Genomic DNA, 13,725 nt, shown 5'->3' with positions numbered 1-13,725 from the left:
ACTGATGTAGTGAGTAAGACGTGTAGATGGAGTCCAGCTGCTTTCTGTGATATGCTGAACTGTGTCCACAACTCTCTGTAGTTTCAGTGGTCATGGACAGAACAGTTAATGCACCAAGAGCACATTGAGGACATTTTTTTCAATAAATATCAGCATTTTTTTAGTTCAGAGTTAATACCAATTTTAAAGTTCTTTGGAAAAAATTGCAAATATTTCAGTAAGACTTTGCATTCTTTTATGAGAATTTTTGTGGAGTTGGTTTTTGCGTAAACCTCACAGTTACAGTAGAACACGAAATGTAGGAACGGGAGTTGACCATTTGGCTTTGTGAACCTGCTCTACCATTCAACAGATCATGGTTAATCTCCTGCAGCAACTCCATTTTCCTGTTCTGCCCCTATAGCTCTTGATCGATCTAATATGCGGAAATGTTTAGCCAGTTACTTAACTGGGCAAGGTAGAAAAGGATATGGTCCGAATGCAGGCAAATAGGACTAGTGGGCGAAGAGGTTGCCATGGAGATGGTGGGTGTCCCTCCTCTCCCTGGTGGCTGCTGGGGGAGGTGGGGTGTAGTCTATGACACAGTGGTCAGAAGCTGAGGACAAGACTCAAGTATCTAAACACAGAGCAGGGATGTGTATATCCTGCCTTCATTTTTGCTGAATTAAGATATGTTAAATGTTTAAAGTTCATGTATATGGTGACATATTTTATATATCTATACACACACACGTCACCATATACAACAGTGAGATTCATTTTCCTGTGGGTATTCACAGTGAATACAAAGAAACACAGTAGAATCAATGAAAAACTGCAAACCACTAATGAGCAGAAGACAACAAATTGTACAAATGTAAAAAGAAAAAAACACAATAATAACCAATAAGTAATCAATAAATATCGAAAACATGAGATGAGGAGTCCTTGATGATGTGTCCATGGGTTGCTGGAACAGTTTAATCTTAGGGTGAGTGAAGTTGAGTGACGTTAGAACCTCTGGTTCAAGAGCCTAGTGGCTGAAGGTTAATAACTGGTCCTGAATCTGGTGGTGTGCGTTCTGAAGCTCATGTAGCTCTTTCCTGATGGCAGCGTGGCCTGGATGGTAGGGGGTCCTTGCAAGTGAATGCTATTTTCCTGCGACAGCACTCCTTGTAAATGTGCTCAATGGTGGGGAGGACTTTACCTGTGATGGACTAGACTGTGTCCACTACTTTCCATTCAAAGGCATGCTGTTTCCTTACCAGGACATGATGCACATCTATAGAAGTTTGTCAAAGTTTTAGATGACATGCAAAATCTTTGCAAACTTCTAAGAAAGTAGAGGTGCTGCCACGCTTTCTTTGTAATGGCACTAGCTTTCTGGAGCCAGGAAAGATCCTCTGAAGTTACATTTAAGCCTGTAGTTCTTCTTTGCAGGACTTGTTCTTTTTTGTTTGTGGGTTGGCAGGTGTATTTTCTTTAGACATGATGATGAATAGGGCAGTATGAATGACTACAGGAGGGTGTGGAGCTGTGAAAGGAGTGCTGATTTGTGTACGGGGCTGAATGTGGTTATCACGTTGTGCACAAGGGTAGTTTGGAGCACAGTGTCTTTTATATTTGGTTCCAGATGACATGTATTGTTGCAACTAAAGAGAATCACAGCAGTGAATATCCCAGGCAGAATGTGGGCTGTAGGTGGTATATTGCCGGCATTGTCTTCGGCCTCTTTTTTTGGTCTTTTATTCTTCCTCATCCTCATCTTCAAACGAAGAAGCCAAAGTTGCTTTGTTCTCTGCACCATCTTACTCCTTTGCATCTTGTTCATCTTAACCTTGTAGCAGTTTTGCGGAGAGAGAATGTGCTACAGTGATTATTCCATATCTTGTCTACAGTGCACAGGAGGGAGGATGCCCTCACATCAGTTCAGTTGCCTGGTTTCTTTATGGTATCACAATAGGCAATCACATGACGTTCACCCGCATAATTCTGCACTTCATGGTGTCTCCCAGCTTTTTCTAATTGTAAACAGATTAGACAGGATGGACTACAACGAACCAAAAGCATCATTACAGCTGCTTGCGAATCTAGCACACTCCTACATCATACTGGTGCAGGGGAAGCCCGTGAGATTAATAGTTGACCTTGTTTCATCTTATGTTGCCTTAATTACCTCATGCATTCAGCCAGTGACACCCTGATTGGGAACCAACCAGCACTATCAATGTGACTGCACTCATAGATTTGCTTGGTCACCCTGTTGAAACCACATTCTTTGGAAAACCATTCAAGATTCAGGATGGTTTCCTGAAAAGGAGAACAAAATAATTGTTAATCCGGATCCGATGCGGCATTAAAAAATCACAATAAGCATAAAGCGCGCAATAAAAACAAAAGTAATCCCATAAAACTCAATGTACAAATAATTGTTCTACTCATAGGCTGATTGTATGTACGTAGACTGATTGATAGGATTTGATTCGCCGGATGGCTTTGGGGAAGTAATTGTTTTTGAATCCAGTGGTCCTGGCATGGATGCTGTGTTTTCCCTAATGAGAGTGGGACATACAGTCCATAGGCAGGGTGGGCAGGATCCTTCATGACATAGCTGGCTTTTTTTTAGACCTGCCAGAGGGTTTTGGCCCGAAACACTGACTGTGCTTGTTTCCATAGATGCTGCCTGGCCTGCTGAGGTCCTCCAGCATTTTATGTGTCTTGCTTGGATTTCCAGCATCTGCAGATTTTCTCTTGTTTGTGGTTTTGTTTTTCTGGCACCTTTCTGGATATAGGTAGGCATGTGCCAGTGATGCTTTGGACAGTTTCAGCGACTCATTGCAGAGTCCTCTTGTGCACCACAGTCCAGTTTCTGTACCAGACAGTGATGCAGCAAGTTAGGATGCTCACAACTGTACATCGGCAGAAAACAGACATTCCACCTCTCCCCGAAGTTCCGGGAGTCTCCCGCATATTGATAGCGGCTCCCTGACAGCCGCAAATTGTATACGATATCCCAGAAATTGATTTTTTTTTTTGGAGAGGAAGAGCGAGAGGGAGCATCCTGATTGGTCTCTCTTCGTGCTAAGTAGACCTATCAGTTTTCTCTGTGGGCGGGCTTTACAGTCGACCTCAAAAATAATGACAGTGATGCTCGCTGCACTGTTTTCAACAGTGACTTTTCTATTGGCCATGGTGGGTTAAAATGTAAAAGACATGTTGAGGTGAGTTTAACAGGTGTCATTCGTTCATTAACATAGTTCACGTCATTTAAACTAGCTGGTTAGCTGCTAAGGAGCTACTCTATTGATGTCCTACGTGATGAGGCCAAACTCCCTGTAGACTTGCTTAAAGTTGTAATACAATAAAAAGTGACTCCATGATAATATAAGTACATATTTTAATGTCACATTTTCTGCATGTACCCAACTTGGTTTACAGATTAGACAAAATCACTTAACAAAGTATTACATACACCCTTGGAGGTCAACTGGGGGGGGTGGGGGGGGAGGATATGGGGTTGCAGGGGTCAGGGGCGCTACCTCCCTGAAATGTGTTTTTGCAGGGTGGGATGTCTGAGAAAATCATGAGCATTTATGTCCATGGACCAGTTTTCTTCAGCCCCCTCAGAAAGCATCGATGTGTTCGACCTCCCTGACTGAGGAGGATGTGTTTTGGGACCGTGAAAGTTGGCGCAAAATGTGCACTCCCAGGTGTTTGAAATTGCTTGCCGCTGCTGTGAAGAGGGTGTAGGTGGTGCAGATTGTCCTGAAGTTGATAACCTCTTTGGCAGCAAGACCAAGGAGAAGGTTATTTGCCCGGCACTAGGCCTTTAGCTTTCTCACCACCTCTCTGCAGGGCATCTCATCATTGTTGCCTCATAAAGTATCAGAACTCTGCCATGCAAAAATCATCTAACAACTAATTTTATCTTTAAAAAAAATCATATTCTTTCATTACATTATTATTAAGCCATTTTTGAGGGTCCTGTTAAGTTTAGCAATGTGAAGAAGTTGTGCAAACTTCCATTGTTTTCAGAGGCTGAGGGGGAAACCTAACAGAAGAATGTAAAAATTATTAAAGTTGCAAATAGTCAGTGATTATTCCTGGAGTAGAAATGCCAGATACTAGAAGGCTGTCATTTTAAAGTCGGGGGTGGAGGGGAGGAAACTTAGGAGATTTATGAAGCAATTTTTTTTTTACATTGAGTGGTAGGGGCTTGGAAAGAGCTGCCGGTGGAGTGGTGGAAAGAGACAGGCGGGAGTGGTGGTGTATACGTTATGTGTGGGTGGTTGGATTTGGTTTGGATTGGTATCCTGGTCAGCACACATGAGCTGAAGGGCCCATGCCTGTGCTGTACCATTCTCTGTCTAATGAGAAGAATATTTTCCCTGACAGTTCCACCATCTCTTTCAGATGGACAAAGCCTACTCAACTGGAGCGTCAAGCAGCACGGGGTCTTTGGAGAGAGCTTCCCTCTTCTGTGCTTCTGGATCAGCCACATCTACGTCAAATTTATCAGGCTCCAACGAAACACTGGCCAAGACCAAGTCCTCCAGCAGGTTTTCTCTATTTTCGCCACCTTGGAACAGCAGCTCAGAATCGGACTCCAACCCACCCTCGAGGTCTGGCTCCAAAAAACTGAAGAACCACAGTCGCAAGGCCTCAAGCAAAACAGACAGTCCGAAGGAGTGCAAGCACGGCATCCCTGAGCAGCTGCAGTACTCGGAACCTGTCATTGCCAAGGTGACTGAATATATTTATGTGGGGAATCTGAATGCCGCCTACAGTGGACATATCCTGTGCAAGAACAACATTGACAGCATTATTGATATGAGCAACCTCCCTGGAGAGTTGAACATGTGTCTCATCCCGTGTACCTGCTCCAAGAACGTAAAGCACAGCTGGTCTCGTCTCAAGGTCAACATCAATGACTTTTCAAATGAAGATGTTTTCCCTTTGAAAGAACACTGCTTTGAAGACATCAATGGCTGTATCAGCGCATCAGCTGAGAAACAGAAACGAGTCCTAGTTCATTGCCGGGATGGATACTCCCTAGCACCTACGTGTATTATACAGTACCTCATGCTGAAGCAAAACATGCATCTTATGACAGCGTATGAATTTGTGAGATCCAAGTATCCACTGAATATCCAGGAATGCCATCAGAATCTTTTAGTAACACTTGAGAAGTCACTGAGGCCAGGGAAAAAGGACCCTGAGTGTTTTAAACAGGCACTGTCTCGAAAGATAGCTTGGACTTAATCTTTAAGTCTTGTATCTTTACAGCCTGTCCAAATAAATGCCTTAACGATTCTCTCAGTGTCTGTTGGTCAGAAGTTTAAAACTTGAAACATTTGCCTGCGAGTTTGTTTGGCTTGAATATTTTATTTCAGATACAAAACTTGGACAAACTATTTCCTTCCTAGAGTATTTATGTACACTTTTATAAGTTGTCCATCATTTTCTTTCTGCATTAAATTTTTCCCATGAATTATATGCATCATTTTTCAAATGGAATAAATAAAAGAGTGACAAGATATTCCATTGGACCCATTTAGGTGAACTGTAGTATCATTCCACTTATCACAAATGCTAAGGTGGGTCACTCTAATTACAGCGGAGAAATTAGATGACAATTTCTTTTAAAGCACACTGTCTCCTACCTGGGAAGAAATGGTAAATCTTGAGGTGTATTTTGCCTGTGGAGAAAGGTATTCGGAGAAATTCTCAGCCTGCAGCTACTGAGAATTTGCCATGCTTTTCATCAAGGAGAACATTAGATCTTAAGAAAATTCTACCAACGACCACACACACACAGAGGCATATAAAAAAAAAATCTGTATCCCATCCACGGCAGATAGACGCTAGAGAAAATGTGGGGAAAAGGTGGAGGGAGGAGGGGGACATTATGATCTCTTTTATGTGCTTGTGTGGACACTCGCACAAATGCCTGCCCTGATGGAGCCCTATAGAACAGGAGATCCCGTGCTACTACTGTGTGCTGACTGGCCAATAAAACAGCTTGTCCCAAAGCTGTAATCATTTATGGACTTTAAAAAAACATAAGCTTGCAAGAATCTAGAGCAGTGCAAGGTGAATCTGGCAGGTGCCGTATGCAAAGGATTGCCACCAGAAACATGACCCCTGAATTCACGTCTCATTCATAATTGTTAACAGGTTTTGCTGCTTGTTTGGTTTTTTTGACTGTCAGAAGACAGTTGTTCTGTATTCATAGAAAGTACAGTGTAGATGATGACAAGTACAGTGCTGAACTTATTATGTAATTTTGTTTGTTCATTTACAAAGCTCAGCTGCATTTGTTTGGATACCAATCAACAGTGCCTGGTTTAACTTTGGGACAGTTGCGGTTTTACCTGGAAATTATTATCAGCGCAACCTACACTAGCTAAAGTAGATTTTTGTACACCTGGAGTGCAAATCATTCAATTATTGTTTTTGTTTATATTAAATCTGAATTACAATTGAAGCTTAATATAAACTGATGTGGCTGCAGCATTGTAACATAGCTGTAATAAGTTCTTTGCACCATCCTTGGCCTAGAATGTTGAGTCAGTGTTAAAATATAGCTTGGCGCTAAAGGACTGTGGCCGATGACTTACAAGCTAAAATACCAAACTAATTATAAATGAAATTTTGTAAAAGAATGAAAAACTTTGTGTGTACAAATGACCAAAAAAAAAACAAGAACTGATAGGTGTGCGAAAATTGAACAAAAGAGCTGGCTTTTAGCTGCTGTACATATTAGGATCAAAGTGTTCCCAAGCTTTACAATCGGTTCCAGAAATCTGGAGAGTAGTTGCTGTTGATACCAAATTGAAGAAAGGCACTGGGATAAACCAGAAGACTGCTGGCTGGTGAGGCTTACAATCTGGCCATTTTACTATGTACCTCCTCTACCTAATAAAGTGGCCATTGAGTGTATGTTCATGGTACTCTGCTGCTGTACCCTATCCACCTCAAGATTAGACGTGCTGTATGCTCAGAGATGCTCTTCTGCACACCACTGTTGTAATGCATATTTATTTGAGTTACTATCACCTACCCGTCAGCTTGAACCAGTCCGGCCACTCTCCTCTAACCTTTCTCATTAACAAGGCATTTTCGCCCACAGAACTGCTTTTCAGCGGACATTTTGTTTCTCGCGCCACTCTTGGTAAAATCTAGAGACTGCTGTGTGTGAAAATCCCAGGGTTTCAGCAGTTTCTGAGATACTCAAACCACCCTGTCTGCCACCAACAATCATTCTTCCTCACTCGGGCTGAGCAACATCTAAACCTCTTGACCATGTCTGCATGCTTTTGTGCAGTGAGTTGCTGCCATGTGATTGGCTGATTGGATATTTGCATTAACAAGCAGCTGTACAGATATACCTAACAGAGTGGCACTGAGTGTGTGTCAGTAGTAGAAAAAACTTCTTGAGGATAGGATGGGATTTATAACAGGGTCTGATGGGGAAGTCAGCATGGTTTTATGCATGGGAAATCCTGCCCCTCAAATCTTGAGTTTTTTGAGGAGTTTGCCTCCCTTGGTGAAGGCAAGAGAGTGGTTATGTTATACCTGGACTTGACTAATGCATTAGACAAGTTCCTGCAAGGAAGGCTGGCCCAGAGAATTAGGACACATTGAATCCAAGGTGCTTTGACAAACTGGATTCAAAATTATCTTAGTGATAGCAGCCAGAGTTAATGGTTACAGACTTTTGTGACTACAGGTGTGTAATCAATGGTGTACTTCAGGGATTAGTGCTGGCACATTTATTGTTTGCCATATAAATAAATGACTTGGATGAGAATGCTGTGGCCTGATAAGTAAATTGGCTGATGGCGCTAAGATTGGTGGAGTTGTGGAGGGCAAGGATGGTTGCCTAAGGACCCGGAGGGACAAAGGTCAGCTGGAAATTAATCCAGAAAGTGTGAGATAATGTATTTTTATCATCTATACTAGCAGAACATACACCACCCATGGCAAGGGTGTGGAAGCAGAGGGCCATGGGGTGCAGGTTGACACAGAAAATGGTGACACAGGTGAATAAGGTAGTGAGGTTCCCTTCAAAGGCAACACCAATTGAGTATAGAAATTGGGACATGAAGCTTTATAAAGAACAGCTTCGACCACGCTTGGAATATTGTGTGCAGCCCTGGCTGCCATGCTATAGAAAGGATGTGAAAGCACTAGAGTGTGGAAGAGCTTCACTAGGATGTTGCCTTGAATGGAGGGATTTATTAACAAGGAGAGATTAGATAGGCTAGATGGTGAAGGGTGACCTTATAGAGGTTTGTAACATTATTAGAGGCATGGGTAGGGTAGGTGGCAGCCTCTACTGGTTATTAGATTCAAGATTGTTTAATGTCATTTCCAGTACAGAAGTGTAAAGGATCTGATCATCAAACAAAAACACAATAAATTTAAATACATGAGATAGCTTGTATACATAAATTGATTACATGTCCATAAAGTGACACTAGGCACAGGAGTGCTTGTACATAAGGTGACTGACAGAAAATGATAAAACAGTGGTGGTTGGGGTTGTGGAGGGGAAGGTTCATGGGTGGAGGTGTTGATCAGCCTTGCTGCTTGGGGAAAAGAAACCTTTTGAGTCTGGTGGTCCAGGTGTGCATTCTACGTAGCCTCCTGTGTGATGGGACTGGGACAAGTAGTCCACGTGCAGGGTTAGTGGGATCCTTCACGATACTGCTGGTCCTTTCTCTGGCACCTTTCTATTATATGCCCTTAATGGTGGGTAGGCTGGTGCCAGTGGTGCGTTGGGCAGTTTTCACTACCCGTTGAGGAGCCTTCCTGTCTGTCTCAGTGCCATTTCCATACCCTGCAGTGATGCAGCAGCATGTTCGGATGCTCTCCACTGCACAACAGTTGGGAGGCTGAGGGGAGATCTGACTGAGGTTCAAATGATTATGAGAGGCATGGATAGAGTGGAGAGAGTATCTGTTTCCCAGGGTTGAAATATCTAATACCAAAGGGTGAGAGGGGTAGGTTCAAAAGTATGTGAGGGATAAATCGCTTACTCAGAGTCTTGGATGCCTGGAATGCACTGCTGGTAGGTGGTATAGAGGAAAATACATTAGAGGCTTTTAAGAGACGTTTGGATAGGCACATGGATGTAAGAAAGATGGAGGGATACGGAGGTGGTGTAGGTAGGAGGGATTAGTGTTTGAGTGTTTTTGATTTGCTTTTTAGCTGGTTCAGCACAACATTGAGGGCTGAATGGCCTGTTCCTGTGCTGTACTCTTCTATGTTCAATCTTGCAGATTTTCTTTGATTCTGATCAAGGGGCAGGTGTCACTGTAAACTTCTGAATGTTTTAGTGTGTTCTCTGACTTCCTTTGGCCTCAGAAAGTACTAAAGGTACTCCTTGTGGAGCAAGCACCTTCCATCAGACTTTCACTCCTAAATTCCCAATTTCAGGCAAATCTATGCAACAATTACCAATTGTAAATGCCTCTCCACTCCATTTTTTACCAGCCCATACATTCAATTCTATGTTTGCCCACACAGGCAGATTAATAACAGGAGCTGTTTTGCCCATTAGCTTTTGCAAATCTTGGCTCTGAAGGCAAATTCTTCTGGCAGCCCCCACCAGCCCCTAAACCCCTTTCACATTTGCAGTAATTGTTCCTGCAAAAGAATCGAGAAATATCAAATGTGAAATTTGTGTGAGGAGTGTATGGTCAGACTTCTACTCTCCCTTTGGGTGGATTATCTTGCTATTACCATTTCTAGATTAATTTTATTCTTTATAGACTTTAATTCCTGGGTTTTGCAAAAGAAGAATTTTATGAGAAATAGGACAAAAAGTTCGGCTAATATATATTCTGAGTTCCTTTTCTGCAATTGCTCCTATTCTGGATTTTTACTGGCCTTTTATTCACTTCCACGGACCACTGGAGATCTCGTGGTCCCATTCAGTTGAAGGGGAAGAAAATGGGGCTTTTATAATCACAGGTCCTCTCAGAGGAATTGCTTACACAATTCTGAGGGATTTAAATTGACCCCTTGCCATGAAGGAGTGAAAAGGTGTGGTTTCTTTTCAGAATCCAGGAGGAATATGAAATGAATGTTTAATGTGCTCTATTATTCTGGATCTGTTCAAGAAAGCAATATACCTGAGCAGCAAGAACATTAGCCCTCTAAAGGAGAAACAACACGGTGTCTGATGTGAGAAATGAAGAAGTGTCAGGCTTTTATGGCTACCTGAGATAGAAGGTTTTCTCCATACACCTCAGCATTAAGTACTTAATACTCTTTTCAGTTCCCAATTTCAACTCCCTTGTAGACCACTAAAATTTTAAAGTTAAAAGTTATGAAAAAAATAGTGGTGAACTATGAGTAAAATTCTAACGTAGGAATATTCTTTTGACTTGTAGACCAATCTGAGCTCCGTGTCTGACCCTAATACTGTAGTGGAATTACAGCATGTAGGGTAGACTAAACTAGTCAACAATGCTCCAATTAATTGAGCATTGCTATGGCAACCACAGCCCACCAGCTCTTAATTAGCTGCATCTTAAAATACTTGAAGTATAGAAAATAAATTAGATTTTCAGCAGCAAGCTGTGAACATGATTTAAAATATCCTGGAGTCCTCACTGAAAATAAATATAATTCGATGTGTGTGGTTTTGTTACATTTAAGCAATTTACTGTTCTGATTTGACATTTTCTCATCTAGCAATTAATATTTCATCACTTGTATTCCAAGAGTCCCCAAGTCTTGCTTGAGTTCTCAACTGAGAGTTACTGTTTTTGCCTTTGGGGCAAGCAGCAACCTAATCCTCATCAGCAAAACAGAAGCTCCTCTTTAGTGGAGTTCTCAGCAGCTTCTTTTCAAAATCCTTGTATGTTGTTTTTTCACTCCATTAGAAAAATATGGGGAAACAAAGAAGTATATTATTAAAGCCATAGTTTTTAAAAGCAGTTGGTGAATTTTCCTGGATGCAAACAGTTTCCTTTTTAACTTTACCATGTTTTTGATAAAATTAGTGAGCAGAATGATGTGAATTGTCAAAATGAATCATTCTCGCAATGAGATATACTGACTCCCACCAGTGCTTATTTCACCTCTCACCCAGCACCAATACTCTCTATCATTCAGTGCAATTCATATGAATTATCTCAACATGCAAACTCGGTTAAAACCCACCATTTACACATTGCACATATGTGCAGCAATTTAAATTGGTTTATTACTGTCACATGTAGTGAGATACTTGAAAAACTTGTTTTGCATACTGTTCATACCAATTCATATTAACAATGCAAGATAAAACAATAACAATATGAAGTCTGACAGAGACGATGCAGTGCAGGTAGACAATAGAGTGCGTATTTTAAAAATGGCACATTAGTTATATATGAGCATGGAATTGTAAGCTTCTATGTGCGTCATCCAAATGTTGTCCACCATCAATTTTTTCAGAAATGCATGAGCAGATCTTGTGCCTCATTCTTAAATTATACGTGAAGCGTCAAACAGATGGGAGCTACGTTATCCAGTGACTGACTTCCCAGCCCCTGAGCCCACTCCTTCACCCATAAATTGCCACCAGTGACATTGAAACACAGGCGTGAATATTGTGGAATTCGAGGCAGCAAAACTACTGACAATTGTGTTTTCTTATAAATTGAAATTGAATTTGAGACTTACTCACATGCAGATTTTACTGGATGAATCACAGAGTTTCTGTCAGTGACTTAGTACTTCTCCAGAGATTGTGCTACTTGCATTTTTCCTCATCTAATCAAGGGAAATCAGTGGATCTTCATGAATTTTAAACAGTCATGAGCCAGTCACATAGCAAACTTATACTTGGTTACAAGAAATCTAAGTGGGTTTTTAAAACTTGAAAATCTAAATTGATGTATGTACTGCAACTTCCTTACATGACTATTTCAAAAATATGTTAAAATAATAAAGTTAATTTATGATGCTTCAGCATTTCTTTTTATTACATTGGGAAACTGCAATCTTTAACTGATAATCTGTGTAATATTTTTAAAAATTTAAAACGTTCATTTTGTTCCTAGGTTAGCTGGCCATGGGAATTCTTTGAAATTATCATAGGCTAGTTACATCAGAGCTGTTGAATACCAGGTACACTGTCTGGAATGATGCTTCACAACATTTGCATGTCATTTTTCACATAATGAACTATATAAGGCACAATTAAGAAATGTGAATTTTGAAGGTGATGTGTTGAATTTTGGAATATGATGTTAATTTATAGCATACCATGTTACCGTAAAAGCATATTTTAATAAATACAACATACCCAATCATTTCATCACGTTGCATCAACAACTGTGATTGCTCATGTATGACATAATAAAAAATATTGGATATGACCTTATGGATTATAGTGAATATCAACAATAACAAGAATTTAGAATTGATATAACACATATTGTATCCTAAAACTTTGCAAGGAATATCATTGAAATGTTGTCAAACACAAGCCCCATGAAGTGGTATTAAGGTAGGTAACTACAGTATATGCATCTTTTAAGGAGAGTTAAACGAAGGAGATGAGATAATTGCAAATAGAATTATAGACTGAGGCAATCAAAGACTCAGGTATGATATTGCCATGCCTGCCCAATAAATCATTAAAGTCCACTTTGATTCATGAAGGGTTAGGACCGCAGCAGAATATTTCTGGCTGCATCAATTGTCTAGATTCCAAAAAGCTATCAATGTCCTCTACAAGTCTATAACTCCAACCTGAAAGCTCTGCCACCTTGTGGGTATACCCATCCATGAGAGAGGCTTCGGGACTAAACCCTGAGAAAAATTCCAGAGCTGCAGTCCTACGAGGGGACATTGATAAGCTCGTGGCCTAGAAGTAGAAGGAGTCAATTTTAGAAAACCTAGCACATTTATTTTTCAATATAGTCCCCTCCGACATTTACACACTTGGATCTCCAGAAAGTGTCCAGATGGGTGATTGATAGGTTCATGGCCTAAGGTAGAAGGAGATGAGTTATACAGCTCTCGTTACATGCACATGCAGGTCAACTCTTTGAGTGATTATGCAGAAAGTTTGAAGTTAACTCATCTCCTTCTACCTTAGGCCACAGACCTATCAATCACCCCGATGAGTTATTAACTTCAAACTTTCTGCATAATCACTCAAAGAGTTGAACTGCATGTGCATGTAACGAGAGCTGTATAACTCATCTCCTTTTACCTTAGGCCATGAACTTATCAATCACCGCTGCTGTGGACACTTTCTGGAGGTCCAAGATCCGTATGCTCCACGACTGCTGGACTAAGTGTGTAAATGTAGGAGGGGACTATGCTGAAAAGTAAATGTGCTAAGTTTTCTAAAATTGATTCCTTCTACCCCAGGCCATGAATTTATCAATCACCCCTCGTATGTTGAGTTCAACACTGACTGGTTATTCCTGCAACACAGCTGGTGCCAAACTGTATCAGTCTCTGCCGTGCCTATGGATTCATCATCTGCGTGGAGAGGGGGAGTCTGCAGCATGGGCAACAGACTGCTCTCCATATTGTACTCCCCTGGCTTGCATATCATGTAGACAGCGAGGACGCAGTATGTATCATCAACCCCAACCAATATAAATCTATGCAAGCCAGGTGATCTTGGAGAACAGGAATTGAAATTTTCCAATTAAGTGCTGAGAATCCTTTTTGAAATGTATTCTACCCCTTCTTTTTCTGGTCTTCCTCCTCCTTATTTTCAATCTC

The 13,725-nt window shown here is 41.1% G+C and overlaps 1 protein-coding gene across 9 annotated transcripts in view; it reads left to right on the top strand.

The window, feature by feature from the left end:
* Positions 1-12,326, top strand: part of LOC140729557 (uncharacterized) — a 77,750-nt gene extending 65,424 nt beyond the window's left edge. For all 9 annotated transcript variants that reach the window (XM_073049458.1, XM_073049459.1, XM_073049454.1 and 6 more), the window contains one exon: positions 4,393-12,326. In XM_073049458.1, coding sequence (XP_072905559.1) covers positions 4,393-5,241 — 849 coding nt within the window. In that variant the 3' untranslated portion in view covers positions 5,242-12,326. The remainder of the gene's footprint in view (positions 1-4,392) is intronic.
* The last annotated feature ends 1,399 nt before the right edge of the window (positions 12,327-13,725 follow it).

This window comes from Hemitrygon akajei, chromosome 6 (assembly GCF_048418815.1).
Source record: "Hemitrygon akajei chromosome 6, sHemAka1.3, whole genome shotgun sequence".
Classification (NCBI taxonomy): Eukaryota; Metazoa; Chordata; class Chondrichthyes; order Myliobatiformes; family Dasyatidae; genus Hemitrygon; species Hemitrygon akajei.
This window is presented reverse-complemented; position numbering and strand designations above follow the sequence as displayed.